Raw genomic sequence first — 22,930 nt, forward strand, 5'->3', positions numbered from 1 at the left:
CTAAGATGAAGGGACGGAGGTTTGGTGATTTGAGCATCGCCTTCCTTTACCTCTGTCATCGTCTTCCTCTTCTGCGGCAGTTTATCGTCTTCCTCTACCTCTGTCATCGTCAACTTGTCTCCATCTTGAATCGGGCTTGCTAGATCTGCAAAGGCAGGTGATCATGACAGTTGTGACCGTTCTCCTTCGTGTTCTAGGCAACAATGCCATGACCGCCTGTGCAGTTGCTGTTTTGGTCTTAAGACCGGTCTCAGGACTAGTCACGACCGCCTATGCAATCTTCACGTTCCGGTCACAACCGCTTGAGACTGGAACAACAACCGTGAAAATAGAATGATGTTGTTGTCTCTTTAGGGTAGCAATGGCAACAATGTCACGACTGCCTATGCCTTGCTCCGCCTCTCGCATGAGAGGAAGACAATGAACAGTGTCATTGCCCTTTTTCGATATTAAAAAAAAAAATTACCTTATTTTTGTTATTTTATAAAAATATTATCTTCTTCACGGCAAAAAGTTGCCTTTATCTGCTAGAAACCCTATTTATTAAAATCTATTGTTGGGTTTTGATTGCTCAAACCAGTACCATATCTTTCCCGCATCATAGACTTTTATATTTTATATTATATATATAAATGTTATAATATGTCACCTATAATATATAATATATATTATTTTATATCATGTAATGTATAAAATAAATTTTGTACATGTATTATATAACATGTGTATGCTATGTTTTTTCAGAAAATAGGTTTGTACTAGGAATGGTTAGGGTGGGGTGGGGTGGGCCAAGACAGGGAATATGGGGCTGGGGCTGGGATTTTCAGTCCCACCGGGGTATGGGGCAGGGATAGGGTGCAATACATGTGTTTGGGATTGGGGACAGAGTAGTTGAAAACTGGCCCCACCCCACTGCATTGCCATTCCTAAGACTGGGCTTGATAATAAGGTTTAGAAATACCATTTATAAGATTTTGCATAATACATGTTTGTATTTATAATTTTATACTCTTCCCAAATTAAGCTTAAGGTGAAGTTTTGGAACTTCGATGTATTTTAATCTATTTTGGCTAAAAGTTGGTTTGGTTGTCGAAAGGAAGACTTGCAGTACGGATATAAATATATACAGTGCAAAGTTGGTTTGAGTCTAAAGGAAGAATGAATTCAATTTTGGGAGAAATATCCAAATTTTTTGGATTTTTTTTTCGTTTGGCCACAACCCAAAACTTCATGCAATTAAAACCCTTAGGTTGTTTTAAAAATATAAGGAAAAGGAAAAAAAAATCCTTAGATTGAAGAAACAACTTGGGTTGACGAGGAAGAATTGCTACACCAAAGGGTACGTCAAAGAAAGGAATGACTAATGAGGTTGAAAAAGCGGTTATACTAAAGGTTTAAAGTATCAATACAATACGCCTAATTCAAAGTATCAGACATATCATATCATAATTTTTCCTCAATGATACACCTATTTTAATGTATTTTTGTAAAGTCTTTTTTTTTATAATTAAATAACATAAAAATGGCCCCAAAGAAATTTTGAAAAAAAAAGTGCAAGGTTATTTGAACCATGATTGTACCCACAATTGGAGTAGGAGCCAAATATTGCCCTGTCATGGGCTTGGATAGGGATTTTGAGAAATTGAAATAGAAATTTAATAAAGAAATGAATGAAGTGGATGGAAGGAACTTAGAAGGGTACGGTTTTGAATGGACAATTGGGTTTTTAGTAAACCATCTCAAATTGCATGGGATCTACAACTAACCCAAATGTGAAAGTGATTGGAGATGGATCAAGAAAATAAAGTGTTGGAAGAGATAAATGCTTGAACAAGCAACTAACCTCAATATAGATAATAGGGTCCAAGCAATCTCCATTCCAATACTGCAATATTATAAGATTGGGTGATTAACATATGAAGATTGGGTTGTGTTATGATAAGGTTGAGATGGATTAGGATTGTTTAGGATATAATTTGATTTGAATTTGTCTTTCAGTATATAAATCTCTGATGTATTTCTCAGATTCAGTAATGCAATTCATCATTCTTCTCTGAAACCTAAACCGTACATGGAAACAGAAGACACGCTTATTTGGGGAGAGGATCCAAGTGGGAATTTTTCTATCAAGTCAGTGTATATAGGTTGATTTCTACGAGTGAGGAACCAAGACGACGATTAAAGAATTATAAAGAAAATCTTGAAAATTAGACTATGTTTGGTTTGAAGGAAAAAGTAGGGAAAGGATGAAAAAGGAAAAGAAACATTTAGAAAAGGTAGGGAAAAAGAAGGGAAAGGTAAGGGAAACCTATACAAGATTTGTAAAGGTTTCCTTAACTTTTCCATCCTTTCCCTACATTTTCCTTAAAACCAAACATAGCTAATGTAATTATGTAAACCAAAAATAAAAATTTTCCTTTGCTTACTAGTTCAGGGAAAGGTGCCAAGTAAAATCCTCCTACAAGGATCCTTCAGTCATGTATTGGTGGCAAATGATGCATCGGGAGAAAATTGAATGAAAAATGGAGAAATATTGGGAAAAGGTGGCTTTGGAAGATGCTAAGTTCATTATGGATTATCTGAAAAATGTAATAACACCACAATGGAAATCAAGTAGTTTCATGAATAAAGCGAAGCCAACCAAGCAGCAGACTGGCTGGAAAATGAGGCTAGAATAGAAGGGCTCCCTTTCTTCTAGCTCTAGGGAGGATAATAGGCCTTGTAAAGAGTTGTTGTATTTTGCTTCCTTTGATTCCAGGGGCTCGGGCTCTCCTCCAGGTTTCTGTAGCTTGTCTCTACTACCAAAAAAAATGGGGGTTAGGAGAGGAATAAACCCTTCAAAAACTAATAATTGTGTTCGGGAGATATTTTTGGATTAATGTAGATGGAGGCTTTAAAGAAACCTCAACTGGAGCTTTTGGGGTGGTGTTGAGAGATACAAGTAGAAACTTTGTTGCTGCGAAGTGTGGAAAAAAAACCGGGCTGTTTCTCCTTCCAAGCTGAAATAAAATCTTGGAAGGTCTTTGTTTTGCTCTTAAGCTGGGTGTAAACAACAAGCTGGTAGTGGAAACTGGAAAGCCACTGCTCTTTCATCTCATTTCGTGTTTGCTGAACAAGTCTAGCACTGTAACAAAAAATACTTTTAGGATATCTTTTGTTTTCGTTGATCGATCTTGTAATGGAGCAGCCCATGCAGCCCATGCAGCCCTGCCTGTCATGGGTATGCTCATTTGGTAGGAGATTAGACTGTCTCCTAACTCCCAAGTGATTAGACGACTAGTGAAAGGATGAATGTTCTATTAGTTTGGTAGAGAATACTAGTTAGTGCTAGATTTTGTTTTCCTTGTTTTTTCTTGAGTCAGCGGTAGGTTGTTTGGTCTAGTTTCTGTGTTTTTGTTATTGATCCTCTGCTTTGTATTGTTGTTACTCTGTATTTCAATGAAGCCATTTTTGAACCAAAAAGGAAATATTAAATGCCAAAGACAGGAATAATTGGTAGTTGGGATCCGTAGAACTGGAAGAAAGGAAGAAAATACTGATTTGCTTACATCTCCAGATTCATGACCCTTGACAAACTTCAGGAAACAGGTGATTTTGTGCTACAGATTACCTGTTTGAAATGAAGACAGATTCAATACTCCCCTTCAGAGAAAATTTACTAGATATCTTCACAACCCAATCATAATCTGCAGCACATTATCCACATATTTTTTATACAATTTTAAATTACACCATTCTCTTGCTTTGATAAGCCCAGTGCGAGATCTAAAAATGACACTAGAATGGAACAAGGACATCATCACCCTTTAGCCCATCACCTTTCAGTTCCAAACCCAAATTAATCAGTTAACCATAACCATGTCCTCTCCCCCAGACTTTGCCGCAACAGCTTCCAGTCTCTTCCAAGTCAATTCTCGCTGTTCCTCCAATTCTTTGGCATTTGCCTCTTTCTCTAGATATTGCCTTTGGCATTGCTCATATAGCTCCTTATCCATCTCCAAGAACATCCTCCTCACATTTTCTGTCAGCCCATGGACTGCCTCGTTCCAATGGCTCTGTATGTTCTTTTCAAGTGCCTTGTAGATGACTGGGAATACCACGCTGCGGTTCTGAGCAATCAAACCCACAATGTGTTCATTGTTCCACAAGAAGAGGGCTCTTTCTGCTACCTGTCATGGAGCTTTTGTTTTAGCAAAAATACTTAAAAACATATCGGTACTACTCCTAAGACAGAAAAACAAGAATTCCTAATCAAATCAAGCAACTTGACTTACAGAACTTGATTAACAAGGAAAAATCACGAATAAAGCATAGCATGCATATGCATAAGATGTAACCCAAAGAAAAAGAAGACCCATCAGCCCATATCAAAGGGTGAGCAGATGATTGACAGGAGATTGAACACTGTTAGAAGATTTATACAAGTAAAAAAGACTAATTGTGCAGTTCAGGTTTTGAAAGTCTTTGCTAGATTAAAAGGGGGGATTATTTTGTATTAGGCCTATCAAGAAGGTGAAGAAAGCAAAGAAGGGGAACTTGAGGAGCAAAGCTATTCCCAGTCAAGAATCCAAAGCAGCAGAGTCTTCAAGCAAATTTTGAGATGTTTTCAGCTGGAATTTTTGTGTTGCTCTTGTGGCTTCTGCTGGTTTCACCGTTTTAGTGGGGGTGTGGAGTCTAGTGAAGTTTGTGTGTAGTGGTTTTGTTAGTACTGTGTTAAGTTCTCTCTTGGGGTGTTTGTTTTTGTTATTTCTTTGAGGTGAAGGGGTTTTGCCTTTTTATTTCCCCTCCTTTGTATTTTAATGAAATGATTCCTGTTATTGATAAAAGGGTAAATTTCTTAAACTACCCTTATGGTTTAGCTAATTGACCAAGTGTATCCTTACTGTTTGAAAATTGACTAGCACTACCCTTACTGTTTCTGACAATTGACTAACTCTACCCCTGTCGTTAGCATCCATTAATGCTCCGCCACAATTTATGCACATGTGACCCCATGTGACCTATACAATTTTTTTAAAACCCAATATTGCCCTCGTACCCTGAGCCCCCACTCTCTCTTCTAATACCTCCCCCTCCGCCTCTGTCCAGCTGTGGTTGGACAAGGGTTCGTCGCAATAAATATAACACTTCGCAACACTGCCGGAGCAATCAAGCATCAGGCGGTGGCAGTTCAGAATGGAGCAGACTTGTCAACCTTCTACAGCCGTAGCTTCGAAGGCTACCAGGATACCCTATACGCCCATTCCCTCAGGCAGTTCTACAGGGAATGTGATATATATGGAACTGCAGACTTCATATTTGGAAATGCCGCCGCTGTTTTCCAAAGCTGCAACATTTATGCCCGGCTGCCGATGCAAGGACAGTTCAATGCCCTGACCGCCCAAGGCAGAACAGACCAAACCAGAACACCGGAATTTCCATTCAGAATTGTAATATCATGGCAACTCCAGACTTGGTTTCTAGCAATGGAACTACAAGCTCTTATCTAGGACGACCATGGAAAGAGTACTCTAGGACTGTCTATCTGCAATCTTTCATTGATAGCTTCATAGATCCAGCTGGTTGGATAGCATGGTCTGGAGACTTTGCACTGAGCACACTCTACTACGCGGGATACAACAATACAGGTGCAGGATCAGTGACAACGAACAGGGTTTCGTGGCCAGGTTACCATGTGATAAACGCTACAGATGCTGCCAATTTCACCGTCTCCAACTTTGTGTTGGGGGATGACTGGTTACCTGCCAAGTTCGTCGCCATATTGCAGGAATTCTCGAAGCTCTTCGGGGCTTTCAACCTGGGCGATTTCATTTCTTGGCTTGGCAGTGCTCTCAACGATCTAGGCTCCGTCGAATATGAAAAGATGCAGAATCTTGGTCAGTCTGATGACTCCAGGCAAGAGCAGAGCAAGATTGAAGCTGCTATTCATCAGCGATGATCGGTATAAGTGGAGCAGTGGCATAGATGAATGATCCGTTTCCACCATTTCTAGAGGTGTTAGCAAGCCAAAGTTGGGTTTGCCGAGCAGCGATGATCGGTATCTGTTTGCATCTGCAGATTGAGAATGGAGAGAAGAGACCAGAGAGGGACAGAGGCGGAGGGGGAGGTATTAGAAGAGAGTGAGTGGGGGCTCAGGGTACGAGGGCAATATTGGGTTTTAAAAAATTTGTAAGTGCTGAAATCACCAAGTTCGGTGTTTCTTTCCCCTATTCTCTGTTTTATTTTGAAAATTTGAAGAAGAATAAAGGGTAAAATAGTCTTTTTTGCCTTTCTGTTAATGGATGTTAACAACAGGGGTAGAGTTAGTCAGTTGTCAGAAACAGTAAGGGTAGTGTTGGTCAATTTTCAAACAGTAAGGGTACACTTAGTCAATTAGCAAAACCATAAGGGTAGTTTAAGAAATTGATCCTTGATAAAAAAGGGGTGTTCCCCTTTTACCTCCCCTCCTTTAAATTTAATCACTTAGGTAAGACATTTACGACTTTACAATAAAAAATACAAAATCTGAATCACCAAAACTTTTAAATGTTTATTCATCTTTTTACTTTTTTTTTTTAAGTTTAAATCACATGTATTTAAAATATAAATACATGTATTTAAATCTAAAATTTTCAAAATCAGAAGACACTCAAAATCTAAATCACACATGTAATACTGTACCAAAAAAAAATCACACATGTAATCATAGGCCTGGAATGAGGCCCAGTCACAGGCCTATATTTCAGACCTGGGCCCAAACTAAAGCCCTCAGCATAGGTGATAAGCCTGGCCTGCTCACCCTTGCTCTCTTTGGCTTAGAGCATTCATCTTGAACCAAACCTCTTTTTGTTAGTTTAATACTTACATATACTGATGCACCTAATAAGAACCATCTCATTCCTAACTTCCTACTTCCCCACTTCATATCTAGGAATGCCACTAGATATGACGAATTGATGTAATGTAATTATAGAACAAGGTCAATGCAGCACGTCCTAACTAGTTGGTGCAAGGCATTTTTTTAGTAAACTAAAATTTATTAAAACAAAAAAAAAAAGAAAATACAAGAAAGGTGACCAGAAGTCACCAGAGAGAAGAAAAGAAAGATCTACACTGCCCACAATCTGATATTCCAGAATCTGAAATACTACCACAACTGAGAAAAACCCCACATCAACTGACCCAACAAACCAGAAGACATAAATTTTGCCCTCCCAATCCACAACCTTACCACACAAGACTTCACAAATTTCACCTCACCACTTATAGATCAATGATCGCAAAGAGCCAAAGACACAACAACTCCAAAAGCTCTCCCAAATAATCCCCATTTCAACCATTCGTTACTTCTCTTGCAAACATTCGTTACTTTTCTAAATCAGGTCTAAACCAAATAATACCAAATAATCCCCATTGGCTTGGACATGACCTCCTTTGCTTCTCTTGCAAACATTCGTTACTTTTTTACCTTCTAATCAGGCCTAATACCAAATAATCCCCATTTCAACCTGGAGAATGCTTTTGAAACCGGAACAGTGAGATGATTTTTTCTATTTCTCAAATGTCTCACTGCATTAGGAACCTCTGCAATCAATAGGATTTGCATTGATCCTTTCTAATAAATAACAAAAAAAGAAGTTATGGAGGCTGCACCTTGAAAATGAGAGTCATGGCATAAATCTGTGATAAGCACTCATGGAATGATAGAGAATGGCTGGGATGCGGGGTTACCACATCGGCCATGGAAGGCTATTCATGGTACCTTGCTGAGATTTCTAAATCATATAAGGTATGATGCTTGCACTAGAGATAAAATCTTGTTCTGGGAAGACATATGGGTGGGACTCTCAAGGACCTCTTTCCATCTGCCAATTCCATCTCCACTTATAAGAAGGAACCAATATCAAAACTTCTCTCAGTCTCTTCTTTTTCTGGTGGTCTTAATTGGGATTTAGGGCTATTTTTTTTCAAAAAATTGGTAAAAATGATAAAGGTTCGTGAAATTTGGTAAATTTTATAAAGGTTCAAAATTTGAATCCTTCTCTTAGATTTTCCAGAGAGAGAGAGAGAGAGAGAGAGAGAGAGAGGATCAGTACAAAATTACAAAATCATCAGATGATGGCAGAAAAAAGATCACATAAACAAGCAAATACCAAGGAGTTATGGTAGCAGCTACATCACCACCAGCAGCGGAAGAAATTCCAACTGAATGGAACTGCTTTTGATGGACCACAGAAAATAGTTGATTTTTTTTATCATTACAGAAAGTAGTTGATTTCATCTTTTTGCTCAGAATGATGAAGCTGAGAGAGATGATAATCATTTGGGTGATGGCACCGTAGGTTCAACAGTTGATTGGAAGTTTTGCTCAGCAGCTCCAATCAAAACAATGATGCCTTCAAGTGATGGTGCCCACTAGATCTGCTTGGAATGATGGAGCCGTGGTAAGAAAACAGAGAGAGAGAGAGAGAGAGAGAGAGAGAGGCCTGACCCTTTTCCCCTGAACCTAATGGGTCACTCGACCCATATTGACCCACTATTTAAATGGGTGGGTTTTCAAGCGGGTGGGTCAAATGGGTTAGGGTAAAAAAGCCCTACTCCATTCCCTTTGTCCTTTCCCACAAAAGAAGAGTGGTCTAATCCCATTCCCCCTATGGTAGGAGCTTTTTATTGGGGGCTGTACCATGAGAAGATTAATACCATGGATATTTTACAAAGGAGAATACTGAATTGGTGCTTATCTCCAAACTGGTACATCCAATGGTGAGACATGCCGCCATTTACCAATCTCCCGTCCATTTATTTCTTGCATTTGGGAATGATTTTTCTCTCTTTTTGGGTGCAGTGGGCATTACTCTTGAGTGTGGCTAGTCTATTTAGTTCTGGAACTTTATGTACAACCAAGAAAAATAGGAAGAATTATGTGGAGAAGCACAAGAGCAGCAACCATTTGGATGGTATAGGAAGAAAGAAATGCAAGAATTTTTAAGGAGCGGGAAAAGAGTAAGGAAGCAGTTATTGAATGTATTATCGCTAGGGTGTTGCATTGGGTCAGGACCATTGATTTACTTGCATCCTTTTCATATGATGATTTGAGAAGAAAATAGAGGGAAGTGACTGCATCTTCATCAAGGAAAACAAAGGTCCCAAGGCTATGGACACCACCTGAAGGAGACTTCATGGCAGCAGCCTCGAAAATCCAGATCCATGGGAGTGGGCGGAGTCTTTAGAAACAAGGAAGGCCAAATTGTAGCTTTGTTTAGCCCCAATTGGTTTTGGAGACACTATAAGGGCTGAGCTCCTTGTGGCTATCTAAGGAATATGTGGAGTGGCACAAATTAATCATAGAGGGTGATTCCATGGTCATGGTTGGATGGATGATGGACAATGAGAAAGCAACTTGGTAATATAGGAACGAGCTAAAGACGATCAAATGGCTGACAAAAAACTTGGAAATAAAAGTTCAATGGGTGCAAAGATCGCAAACGGACTGGCTGATTCTTTAGCCAAACAGGGGGGGGTACTTTGTATTGGGTTCAACTTTAGCTACTCACTGTACACTTGGGGGAGGTATTGGCTGCCTATCCAAGGAATTGCTTGTAATGATGGACATTATGATTATTCTTAATAAAACTTCTTCGTAGTTACCCATCAAAAAAATAATAAAATAGAAACTAGTAATATAAACCCACAAAATGAATAGTTAATGTCTACTTTGTTATTATAATCTTGAAATAAAGAATACAAAAGGATTTCATAGAGCCATGTACAAAATAACTAAGTGCTTAAGCAAGATGATCCTTCAAGGGTGCCTTGTGGCCTAGGTGTTACCTTGACAACTATGAAATAATAAAATTTCTAGCAAGGTAAAAAAAAAAGAACCTTTTATGGAGATGGCAACCCTGGTTGTAAGGAATATGGTGGTGTTGTCCAGATCTGATAGACACCAGAGGTACTCTCTAAGTCTTTTTTTTTTGGGTACTGCTCTCTAAGTCTTTATCTTGTATAGGTACTGTCTCTATTTTTCTGTTCTTTTAGAAGGTGATGTCTTAGAAGGTAAAAGCTCTAAACTAGTGAAGAATGTTGTGATAAACGCATCTAGGAATTTACTAATTTAGAGATACAAATCCATGCAAAGCATGCACTATGACGGTTTAACGACAGGTTGCCCTGGCCATGAATTTTGTTTTAGATAAGATAAACACTTCACAAATAAGGGTCAATTTATGGCACCAGAAACCCCGACCCTGAAATATAGTGTAGAAATGTAAATGGGCATCTGAAAGCTTGCCCTAACAAGCAGTATATCTTGACTTTTCTAAGAAACAGCTACAAGCAAAAGGAGACACCCTTTTCTAATCCTTAATCTTTGCATACAGTCTAAGAAAATAGCTCATTCAGAATAGCCCGTTGTGCAACATAGATTGGCTTGCATTTTTGAACTGGGGCTTATTCTGATTTAAAAATGGGTTATAAACTCCCCTTTACTTTTCTCTAATTCTCTTAAACATACCCTTACTTTTCAAAACCTCCAGAGACCCCCTGTTAGAGAATTTTTATTATCAGCTACTTAGTACTTACCTTCCAGCAGGTCACCGTTAGCAACCATGACAGAAGTTATCCACCTAGACCATTAATTTTTTAATGAGCAAACTATCCCTGATTGTCCAATTCATAAATAATCAAGTACTTAACTCCTATTAAATAGAAAGTTAAATTATTTATTCCATTGTTTTAGTGACATAGCAAGCAATTTGGACTCAGAGCCAGAGGCAGAGGAGTCTCAACTCTCAAGAGGGGGGGGGGGGGGGGTTTGGACTCAGCAAGGCTTTTCTTTCTCTCTCCTTCTCTTCATTTTTTTGTTAGTCTTGTAGATTTGGAGTTTTGTATCTGGTCTAGAGTTTTTTTTTAGATGTAGTTGGTACATCAACAGGTCGACCCATTGAGCCATCACACATGGAGGTAACAGAACTACAGTGGTGGTAAAGTGATTCAATCGAATGAAGGGCTATGACTTCATTGCTCTGGACGATGGTAGTGAGATCTCTTTGTCCATCAATCACCTACTAAATCTGAGGTTATAGGAGCATTGCTGAAGGAGAAAAAGTTGAATTCATGATCGAGAAAGGGGATGACATCAGGATGAAAGCCACAGATGTGACTGGCCCCAAGGGGTCTAACATCCAAGGAAGCAAAAGAGATAGTTATGGTCATGGTCATGTGAGGGCTTTGCATAAATTGGCTTACCACACTGACAGAAAATGAGATATCAGGTCTAGTGATAGTTAGGTAATTCAGTTTTCCCACTAAACTTCTTTACCTTCCGGGATCATCAAATAATTCACCTATATCACTACCCAACTTCGCATTCGGTTCCATGGGAGTTTCAGTTGGATTAGCACCTAATAGTCTTGTTTCTTACAATAGGTCAAGAACATGTTTCCTCTGACATAGGTTTATGCCTTGCTTCGATCTAATAACTTCTATACCCAAGAAAACTTCAACTTCCCAAGATTTTTTGTCTAAAAGTGATCTTGTAAAAAGACCTTCAGTCTATCAATCACAAGTCTACCACTGCCAGTAATGACTATGTCGTCAACATAAACTACTAGCAAGATCTTCTCGACTTCAGAGTCATAGCTAAATATTGAGTGGTCAACTTGACATTGTCTCATTCTGAACTCTTTCACTACCTCACTAAATTTTCCAATCCAAGCACAGGGAGACTGTTTGAGCCCACAGATTGCCTTCTTGAGCTTACACACCTTACCATCCTCCCCCTGAGCAACAAACACTGGTGGTTGCTCCATGTACACTTCTCCTCTAGAAGATCACCATGGAGTAAGGCATTTTTAATATTGAGTTGAAACAGAGGCCAATCATTCATGATTGCTAAGGAAATCAACACTCGTACTGAGCCAATCTTAGCAACAAGGGAAAAGGTTTCCACATAATCTACACCATAAAGTTGAAAATACCCTTTGGCAACTAAACGGGCTTTCAACCATTCCACTCTCCCATCTGGTAGATAATTAACAGTATACACCCATTTACAACCAACAACATGCTTACCTGGGGGAAGATTGATGAGTTCCAACGTATAATTGTGATTAAGGGCAGAGAGTTCCTCTTCCATAACTTTATGCCACCCTGGCGAAGTAAGAGCCTCCTGAACATCCTTAGGTGTAGATACGGAGGATAATAGAGAAACAAACTTGCGATGGGAAGCGGAAAGGTGAGAGACAGAAACATAATTGGATATGGGGTGCAAAGTGCAACTACGTTTACCTTTCCACAATGCAATAGGAAGGTCAAGGTCAGAAGGCAACTTGAGTGTGGAAGAAACTGGATCTGCAGACGGAGTACAAGCTGGAGGAGGTGTTGGTCTTTGTCGGTGAGTATACACTTGACAAATTGGTGCCCTTTCAGTAAATTCCTGCATTGGGGGAGGTGGAGACTCAGTCACAACAGGAACAACAGGAATGGGATTATCAACTGGAAGAGGAAGATGAACCTCTTTGGGAGGAGAAATATCAGGACTTGAGAAGTATGACACAGACTCAAAGAATGTAACATCATGATAGACAAATGATTTCCGAGTAATGGGATTGTAGCATTTATACCCTTTCTGAGTCCTAGAGTAGCCAAGGAAGATACACTTAATGGAGTGTGCATCCAACTTGTCTAGACCAGGACCAAGATTCTGAACAAAGCACACACACCCGAAGATCATGAGAGTCAAGGGATATGGAGACAAAGTGGGAAACAAGATAGAGAACGAAGAATGATCATCAAGAATGAACGAGGGCATGCGATTAATGAGAAAACAAGTAGTAAGCACTATATCGCTCCAAAAACGTTTAGGAACATTCATATGATAAAGAAGAGACCGAGTTGTTTCAAGTAGACGTCGGTTCTTCCCCTCAGCCACCCCATTTTGTTGAGGAGTGTTTGCACAAGATGTCTGATGAATAATGTCATGTTATTCCAAATATTGCTGAAATGAAAAAAATACTCTCTGCCATTGTCTGAACGAAGAATTTTAATTGAAACACCAAATTATGTATACACTTCAACATGAAACTTTTGGAAAATAGAAAGTAATTCGCCCATTTCTTTCATTAAACAAATCAATGTCATTTTTGAACAGTCATCAACAAAAACAACAAAATACCCGTAACCATTATAAGACTCAAATCTAAGTGGACCCCAAATATCTGAATGAACCAAAGCAAAAGGACTCAACATGCAACTATCAACTCTAGGATTGAAGGAAACCCAATGGTGCTTCCCATACTGGCACGACTCACACTGCAAGGAAGATAGATGACTCAATGACGAAACAAGTAGCTTGAGAGATTTAAGAGATGGATGGTCGAGTCTACAATGCCACTGGAGAGGAGTAACAGAAGTTTGAAGTGCAACTGTAGAACCACCACCGTCAAGGTAATACAATCTATCGGCTTTATGCCCTCCACCAATCTTTCTCCCCGTCTTGAAATCCTGAAAAACACAAGAAGAAGGGTAAAATGTGATGAAACAATTGGGGGATTTGGTTAGTTTACTAACAGACATAAGATTAAAAGGAAACTTGGGTATATATAAAACAAAAGACAAAGAAAGAGATGCAATGTCAACATTACTGATACCATAAATGGGGAAAGTAGAACCATTGGCTAGGGTAACATTATGTGATGTGGAGGTCGGAGCTAGAGTCTCAATCATGTGATCAGAGGCTCGCTCCAGAGTCAATTATCCAGAGGGAAGGTTTTGATGCCAGGCAAGCCATACCTGAATGAGCAAGGGTGGCAGTATTCTGACGTGAAGTAGAATCTCTCATACTCATCTCTTGGAATACTCATAATCTCCTTCCTAGAAGTAGTTGTTACTGTAGAAGGTGTTGGATCAACTGGCTGATTATCACTAACTTCACTACCACCAACAGTTGCATGATTAGCCCATGTGGAGGGTGGACCATGCAGATCATAACAGAAGTTAACTGTGTGCCCATCTCTTCCACAATGTATACATTTCCTAGTGTTTGCTCTTCCTCCATGGCCTCCCCCTGAATCACGACCTCCACCATTGCTACAACCAAACATAGGGTTACCACTTCCTCTGTTCCCATAAGCTCCTCCTCGAGTTCCAACAAGTGTTGATCTGTCAGGAGGTATGGTAATCTCTGTGGGACCAAATTAGATCCTACAAAGACAGGCAAACACTTCCCCTATAGTAGGGAGGGCAGATCCACCTAATATATGTGCTCTGATAGGTTCATACTCTGATTTCAGCTCCAGTAAGAATCGGGTAACATCAAGTTGTTCCCTTTGTTGTTGCTGAATTTTGGCATCTGGAGTTAAGGGATGATAGACATTAAGTTCATTCCGAAGATTTCTCATACTGGCATAACATTTTTCAAGGGTCTGATTTTCCTGTTGCAAACCGAAGTACTCCTGATAAAGCTGATAAACTCTTCTAGTGTTGTCTTGTCCAGAATAGAGTTTCTTGGCATGTTCCCATATATCCTTTATTGTGTCTAAGAACATGAAGTTAACATTGATTTTAGGCTCCATACTGTTCCACAACCACGTCATGATTTGAGCATCCTCCTTCTCTCAATCATTGAAACCCAGAGATTCAACAGTAGCCAATAGGTTTCTCCTCCCGTGCATGTTTTACTTTCTTCTTAGCCTTAAGAAACACTTCCATCAATTTAGCCCATGGCACATAGTTTTCACCGTTGAGTTCGATGGGTGTCATCTGCACTTAAAAAAATCAGAGGAAATCATCACACTTGATTTATGGTCACCACTAACATCTCCCATTGACGCCATTTCAACCTACGAAACTGGTTCTGCTTGAACTAAAAAAAATATCAGTCCCAAACACTTCGACTATTGTTCTTTGAATACTACACCAACACACTTATTACCGTACAGTGTCTCTTCATCCAATCACCACGATCCTTCCCTAGTGTACATTCGACCACTTCTGTGAACATACGATTTCATAACCACCATAAAAAAAATATCCCTCTTGAAACTGCTCAATAGAGGGTTCAGACCACCACAACTACAACCACACGACCACCAAGGCTGTCACGCATGGTGATAGTAGTCCAGAAATTTTCCACTAGGGCTGCCACACTCTCCCTTCACCTGTAACTAGGCCACCATAACCCTAGGAACGCCTGAATAGGTTGCCGCAGACTTCTGGGGATTGCTGCAACCTTCTCCACCACTTACTCCAGATTGGGCAGACCAGAAAAAATAAAAAAATAATAATAATAAAAGAAATGAGGAAAGAGGATCTGATCAAATGAAGCCGTATTCTTCCTTTCTCCTTTTTAGCAGCGCTCTGATACCATGTAAGAATAGTTCAGTCGTACTAGTTTTAGAGACAGAGAAGAGAAAGAGAGAGGAGGAGGAGGAGAAGAAGAGAGGAGAAAGAAGTGTCGAACTGAGAAGTCAAAAAGACTCTCCCAGCTGACCATATATTTATATATCGAAAGCAGTGTGCAAAGTCAAATATGCCCCTACTTAAGTATGGGACATGTAATTAACATAATACTTAAACAGAAAAGACTGAAATTCCCTTCCTTAGCGGACTCTAACAAATGGAAAGCTAGATTTTTCTCTCTCTGCACTATGGATCAAGGCTCAAAGTATTGATACACCCCAATATGTTGAAAGGGGTGCATCGATACTTTGTACCTAGTGGAAGCCTTTTTTTCCCAAAAACAGGTCAGGGGGTAGGTCTTAGATCTGCCTACCCCCTGAAATAGGTCAAAAGGCCAAAAAGCTTGTATTTCCTGTTTCAGACACCCACTGATATGATACACCCAATACAGAGCATATCATGTCGAAATTTAGAGCCTTGCTTTGGATCATTGTAAGATAAATAAACAAAGAGACATTATTGATAAAAAACAAGTAGGCATCAATATGTAATATGCAAGAAACCAGCAAAAAATGAAGAAAAGCAGAATTAATAGGACAATGACATAAATAAATGAGGCATGAAGAAAACAAACAAACTTGTAATGAGGATAATTCAAATCCTTATTAGGTAAGAAAGAAGAAATGAAATTGACATTCTTGAATATTCAGAATGATGGTTTGACCAGAACCATTGTTACTTTGGGCTCAAAATCATCTTATAATTTCCGCATAAAACACGTCAATATCATATCCATGCAAGGTATTAGATTTATTTCTAGTATGCTGTTGATTTTCTACTTGGATCATCTAACAACCAACATTCTTTGTGATACACGGATACCAAAAGATGAACTCCATGTCAATGAATTGCAAACTTTATGATTTAAAAAAAAAAAAAAAATGCAATCCAAACCTGGAAATGCGAGCTATTGAGGCAGCGTCCTATTTGTCTAAAAAGAGGAACCATGCATCGTTGAAATTCTGCGGATTGTGTTAGCTCCAGCACTTCTTCTAGCTCTCCTAGAAAGAGAACCTCTTTCTGACAGTTGGTGACGGGCCAGTACTTCAGTAACCCCCTTATGACAGTATCCGCCAGTTTATAATCCTTTTCAACAAACTGGGTAATGCAGTATGACAACTGCTGGTGATACAAGGCAGCCGCTTTAGGCTTGTGGAGTGGAATAAGAGCCCGAACAAGGAACAACTTATGTTCCTCCTTCATTGGCAGGGCAAATCCATTTATTATGCTACCAAGAATCTCCAAGAGCTCGCCGATTCCACTGTGTCTCTCTGTCTCAAAAATAAAGCGGTAGAAGATGTTGTTTATTGCCTTCCTTATAAATGGGCGATGCACCATGAATTTCCCATAAATTCGATGGAGAATAGTCTTCAAATACTCCCGCTCACGAGGATCCTCGGAGTCAAAAAGATCCAGGAGTTTCAAAACAAAAGAATGGTCTATGTATCGCTTCGCGATCTTAGTATCCGTGTCAGACGATACAACGTATCTGAGAAGCAGTTCGTATACAATCTGCAAGTGAGGCCAGGAAGGCTCAATATACGGTTCCTCTTCTTCTGGGTCAGTATTTTCAGCTCCCGTGTTCTCATGCGAAGCTGGAGGCAAACAACGAAAAATATTGATAGAAATCATCCGAATCATTTCTTCCTGAACATTCTCAGTAATCTTGCTGGAACCGGATTGTATGAAATCTACAAGCTCAATAAGAGTCAGTCGCTTGGTCTCCTTCTCCCGAATGGATTTCAATGTATCCGAGAAATCAAAGAGTATACAACAAATCCTCAGCTTCCGAAGAAATAGATTCTGTCGCTCAGAGACAGGGACATCTCTGAACAACGGAAGCGTCTCAACGATTACTGGCATGGATTCAACAACGCTCCCCCTCTCCGAGCCGGCGCCATTTGCCGACCCACCTGACTGTTGCTGAGAATTGGCAACAGAAGAAGCATCGGTAGTTCGAGAGGCATGGTTTACTGTAATATTCGACGTCGAAACGGATCCAGAATTCCGATATGCGGAAGCACCGTGCCCAAATACAGCAGCCTCATTGGCATCCGACTTGGAGACCTTCCGATGCCCACGCTTTATTATCTTGTGAAACATTTCTAACCCGAACCCTGGATCTTCCTCTGGCTACTAACGTCAACGTAATTCAGTGAATCAAGCAATGCCCTACGAGATTGAAATTCCAACAAAGATCGCAACTAATTGAGAACAATTGAAGGAAACAACCCTAAATTCTGAAAACAATGATGTCTTCATTCTCGTTCTAATGTCTGAACAAGTTATTATACAAAACCAAATACAGGCAGATCTAAGAAGGTGAACCAGGGGAAGAAAGGTACCGATTTTAATTCAAGTAGTCGAGAAATCCGACCGCCGAGAAATGGTAAAACCGAAACCATCTATAGAACATTGCCGGAAAAACCAAATGAGGTGATCTCCAACGGTCAATTCATGGGCTTCTGGCGAACGAACGACCGATCGACCGATCGATCAATCGAACCACCGAGCGCGCGAGCGAGCGAGCGAGCGAGAGAGGGAGGCCAGAGACGAAGAGAATCGGATACTAAAATAGAGATAATAATAGAGAAATGCCTAAAGAAGGAAAATAATAAAAAGAGACAGTTTGTTTTCCGATAAAGCCCTTGTAATATAATTTCTCGGGGGGACAGAGAAGAGAAATTCTTTTATTCTTATTTTTATTTTCTGTTTATGGCGAAAAATACTAAAACAACCCTGCTTTTGCGGGCTACGAGTAAACTTGGAACGACAGAAAACAGAGCAAGGAGATGTCTGTGTATATATTGACTTCCATATAATCTCTAAACGACGAATTTACCCCTCTAATGGGCTTTGACCTTGGATGGACCCGGTTTATCCAAAGAAATGTTCCAGCTTCCAACATCCGAACGGGTCTTATTAGGGTCAAGAGCCCATGAAGACACCCAGTCCAATGACCGTGACCATTTGATCCTTCCCACACGTTTTGAGATGGAATCAAGGAATGCCGAGTCAAAACTAAAAAAAAGGATGATGATGAAATCATGGGATAATTTTTACAGTGCAAATGAAAAATGGGAATTTTATTTTAATTTTGTTTTAGGCTTTGTTTGAAAACGATGCAAATAAGTATGAATGCAAATATATAGTGTAAAATGGTTCATATAAATTGTAAAATTGGGTTAATTTTGCACCGATAAATTTACCTTCTTATTAAACAGAATTTTAGATGTAATGGATGCAAATATGAATTTCAATAGAGCATATGTTTTTTTTTTAATCAAAAGTCCATTTGAGTGCAAATTTACTTCTTTTTATTGATATACTTTTACATCTTATTATCAATGTAAAGTAAATATACATTGGTCTGTAATTTATCAATACATAAATTTAATGTTGCCAAAAACAAGCAAAAGTGAACTAGAATGCAAATTTACTAAGAACCGGGATTTTCTCTCCATTTGCATCATTTCCAAACGCAGCCTTAGGTTTTACTTTATTTTGCTTCATGTCTTATATTTTACTTTATTTGTACTGCAATCAAGATAAAATTTGTGCCCAAATCATTTGCACTATCATAATTTTGTATCAGTGCAAATTTATTTGTCCTGCAACCAAACACGACCTAAGAAACAAAAGTAAAGTAAAAATAAAAAGTCTTGGGTTATTTTATTATTAAAACCATGAAGAATACGTTGTCAAAAAAAGATTGAAAAGGAGGGGAAACAGTTGGGTATGGAAGACTCAAACCTTGGTGCACTCAACCATCTCCACCACCATTATCACAGTGAAATAGGGTTTGTTCAACCAAAAAAGATCAAGTAAATGAGCATGATAATGTACACCATGTAGGACCCAGTTGAAGGAAAAATTGATGGATGTAGTGCCGGTATTTTGATAAGAAGATAAGGTAGGAATTTTCATTCTTTTCTCTCCCTTTTTTTTTTTTATGGTAATTAATGTACTCTCAAAGTAGAGGATGATATTCAAGTTATGTGACAAGTTTTGGTGGGAAGCCATTCTCAACACTCACACTGGCATTCAGTATGGTTGGTGGTTTGGTCACGGTCATGATAAATAAGGGACATGTCGTCGTCACAAAAGCTTAACAGAACGGCCAAGAAATGGAAAGCCCAAGAATTCTTGGATGTTTCCTTCGACAAACGGATTAAATGGGCTGAGACAAAATTATGCACAGCGGGCTGAGTAATCTATCTATCACGAGTGAACACACTAGTGTTATATATGAAATTTATTTGGGACCCATGTTTTATGTATACTAAACATCGGCATATTCATTCTTGATAGGTTATCTAACCAACTATACTTGATTTTCTCTCTAACCCATTTAGATTCATAGCAAACAAGTTCATCAATTGAGATGGTAGCTATTTCCTGTCAGGAATCAGGATAAAGGAGGGGGGAGAGAGAGAGAGAAGCGATCTGACAGAGCCATATCCAGCCGGGTCAATTTGGTCCCGTTCAAGTAGGACCAGTAAGCCTTCAGTAGAAAGTTGGGCATATTTATTAATGGGTGGTGATGAATTCTGATGAAAAAGATGCTTGGTTTAACATTGGTTCTGTCCTTCGGATTTGTATCCTTTTCTATTTCTGTTTTTGGTAGCCGATATACAGCTAAGACCAGGCTTAGTTAAGGCTCACAAACCTTGAACTTGATGCATGATTGGCTTCTAGCTGTTTGTGCCAATCCTAAGGTGGTAAGGTCGGGCTTAGGTCATTGAGATGATGTTTTCTAACCTGAATTGTTTTCTCCGTTGCGCTTTCAGGAAAACAGGGCTCATAAAATGCTTTGAACAGCATCATTTTCTTGAAATCAATGTTTTAAAAATTGACTCAAAATTGTAACTGTTTTAGACATTGTTTTCTGGGCCAACGGTTTGACCACCTGGTTCGAATAAATGGTCTGTTCCAAATTAAAAAATAAAAAATTTAAAAGATAATTAAAATGTAAAAAGCAGCCAAAAACCTTTCAAGTCAGTGGATCGCTGACCAAGTCACCAGTTTTTGGTCAAAAACGGGTTAGAGTTGAAACAGAATCAGTTACCTAGATGGTTCCTGGGACAAATGGTCCGATTGTCTGGGTCAATGGCGGTTTGAAAACACTACTTGAAAGAAAAGCACATAAAGGTCTCGTTTGTTTTCACTTACCTATAGATAAGAATTTACCTAAACAAGTATTTACTGAGCAAAAGGTGCCTAGGTAAGTTCTGTTAGAACGTTCTTATGTGATATAACTTCCGTGGGTAAAATTAGAGTCAGGAGGGAGAGATTGTTATCAAGGCATGGATAAACAACTTATTCACTTTATAGGAGGGTATCAATTCATCATGTAATTGATACTTTTCAGAAAATTCGTTTATCATGGAACCCAATCTAGCAACATAAAAATGTGGGTACTGTCATCAATTATCTAATTGACCAATTTATCCATCCCAAAATAATGACCAATGAACGGGTCTAACATATTCTTGCTTTTCCTTTTTCTTAATACAAAACTAGGAATGCATGATTTTGATTTTTTCTTTTTTTTTTTTTTGTTAAAAAGTATTTATTCGAAGCCCAAATACATTTATATTCAAGTCAACTGCTCATAGTACAACTAGAAAAGTAAATAGCAAAAGGGCAACCATGGTTTTTGAACTGTCATTGACCTAGACAGTTGGACCGTTTGGTTCAGGAACTGTTCAGACAACTTGTTCCATTTTACTTTAAACCCAGTCCTTGACAATCAGTCAACGATCCAATAATTCAGACAGTCAAAATGTCGACCCGTTTAACGGTTTATGAATTTTTTTTATTTTTTTTATCAAAATAAACCATCCATTCAAACTGTACAATCAAACCATCTACCCAAAAACAAATGGCCAGAACAATTCTATCTTCAGGTCGTTTTTTAAAACCATGAGAGCAACTGAAAAAGAGACGATAAAAGGAAATATCAGAACCAAATTAACCATCAGATGCGCCACCATGTAGATATAAGCACAAATATTGTCTCAACAGGGAATAAAAATGAAATGCTTGTCCCACTAATGAGAGATCAATCCATTGGAAAGAATCGACCATGAAAAGCAAAATCGGAGCACCAAGAAAGGAGTAATCATTAGTGTGTAAAGACAATATAAGCCCAATATCCGTTCAGCATTCTGGGACATGGGCCCACATAGAGGCCATCGATTTCCAAAACCACCACGAAAAAATTCCAGAATATAGGAAACACATATAAAGAGGAAATAAAGACATGTAACGAATACCCAGCAATATCCAAAGAACGCCTCACTACAAGAAAATCGGTCAAAGCTGGCGGTTTAGAGCCGATGGTTCTTTGACCGCCGCTATACTAATACCTACAATTCAATTCGAGAACTGGCGCGGCGGTCTAAAAGAATAGACACGACAATTTTCAAAATAAACCGGATTTGAATCGGTATAATCTACAATGATCCGGTCTTCCTCATTAGTAGCCTAATGACAAACCCTTCGTGGCCTAGAGCATCATTCTTCCCATCTTCTTCTCTTCGATCAGTATTTGTTTATGGCCACCACAAACCTCGACAAGGATAGTTTTGTCTTAACTTACGCCTTCCTTACTCTTAATGTGTGCATCTATTCAGCTCAAAAACCCTATACTTCTACTTTGTTGCCTTAAATTTGTTCCAATGGAGTTTCTAGTAGAAGAAATCTTCTCCATCAACGCGCTTCGTGTTGGGGATATACCTGAAACACGACAAACCCCGCTAGAAGGTTGGTTTAACACACATCTGATTTTGTGGAGCTCGCGACGTATTTCAGAGAATATACTTGTGGCAACTGCTGAAGATGAGGAGTTGGCAGTGGATGCTGCTTGGAGGGCCCTCTCCAGGAACGGAAGGAAATATTAGGCATTGGCTTCCGGGCTTATCACGCCAAGTATTTGCTTGCCATTGCTGCAAAGGCATTTGATGTGTTTGTTTGGTGGATTGTCAAGTTAGTATAGTTCTACTGCCTTGACTTCAATGTTTTATCTGTTCCAAAGTTATCCGATTGGTTAGGAATCCCATTTCGACCATAATAATACTTAATTAACTATTACTTATGAATTTATGATTTGTCCTCTACAATTTTACTTGTATTATTATTTGGGTAAATTATGTTGGAAAATGGGAAATATTTTGCTTGGGAAGACTATATAGTTGAAGACTGGATTTCTTTTTGATATGGTACTTGTTGGCTTGCATGCCGAGCTTGATAGCTCCTAGAATATAATGGAATAATGCTGGAACTGCACATGATTATTGAAAAATAGTTCAAAACATGGTTTTAAATTTGAGCAGAATTTCAGAAATACATGATGCGCTTTGTGGACCATGTTGAATCCTTTTGGAACTCCTCGTGGCAACAAAAGCTTGCAAAAGAATATGTTAAATTTAAATTTTTGTAATTTGTTATTGTTTTGTAAATTTTGTCTTCATTCTTTCATGGCAGGATG

General features: G+C 39.0%; 1 protein-coding gene and 1 pseudogene across 2 annotated transcripts; one reads left to right on the plus strand and one right to left on the minus strand.

Annotated features, from left to right (window-relative positions):
* Positions 1 to 3,515: 3,515 nt before the first annotated feature.
* LOC148870938 (serine/threonine protein phosphatase 2A 57 kDa regulatory subunit B' beta isoform-like) lies at positions 3,516 to 18,210 on the minus strand. Of its 2 annotated transcripts, none has more exons than XM_088969012.1 (3): positions 17,784 to 18,210; positions 16,333 to 17,610; positions 3,516 to 4,169 (listed from the first exon to the last, which is right to left on the minus strand). In XM_088969012.1, exons 2-3 carry the CDS (start codon positions 17,539 to 17,541, stop codon positions 3,843 to 3,845), a joined length of 1,536 nt encoding a protein of 511 aa, XP_088825138.1. In that variant the 5' UTR covers positions 17,542 to 17,610; positions 17,784 to 18,210; the 3' UTR covers positions 3,516 to 3,842. The 2 variants fall into 2 exon arrangements, with proteins under 2 accessions (XP_088825138.1, XP_088825137.1); XM_088969011.1 differs by lacking the exon at positions 3,516 to 4,169 and adding an exon at positions 13,004 to 13,482 and having other exon boundaries at positions 17,784 to 18,061.
* LOC148870939 (putative pectinesterase/pectinesterase inhibitor 41 pseudogene) lies at positions 4,383 to 5,938 on the plus strand (annotated as a pseudogene).
* Positions 18,211 to 22,930: the final 4,720 nt, after the last annotated feature.

Source organism: Nelumbo lutea, chromosome 2 (assembly GCF_056320005.1).
Source record: "Nelumbo lutea isolate HS-2025 chromosome 2, American lotus-T2T, whole genome shotgun sequence".
Lineage (NCBI taxonomy): Eukaryota > Viridiplantae > Streptophyta > Magnoliopsida > Proteales > Nelumbonaceae > Nelumbo > Nelumbo lutea.

Coding starts and splice junctions, on each gene's coding strand:
- LOC148870938 (XM_088969011.1), bottom strand. CDS start 17,541: ATGTTTCACAAGATAATAAAGCGTGGGCATCGGAAGGTCTCCAAGTCG. Junction 13,483..16,332: donor TCAATAGCTCGCATTTCCAG/GTTTGGATTGCA, acceptor TGTGTTTTTCAG/GATTTCAAGACGGGGAGAAA.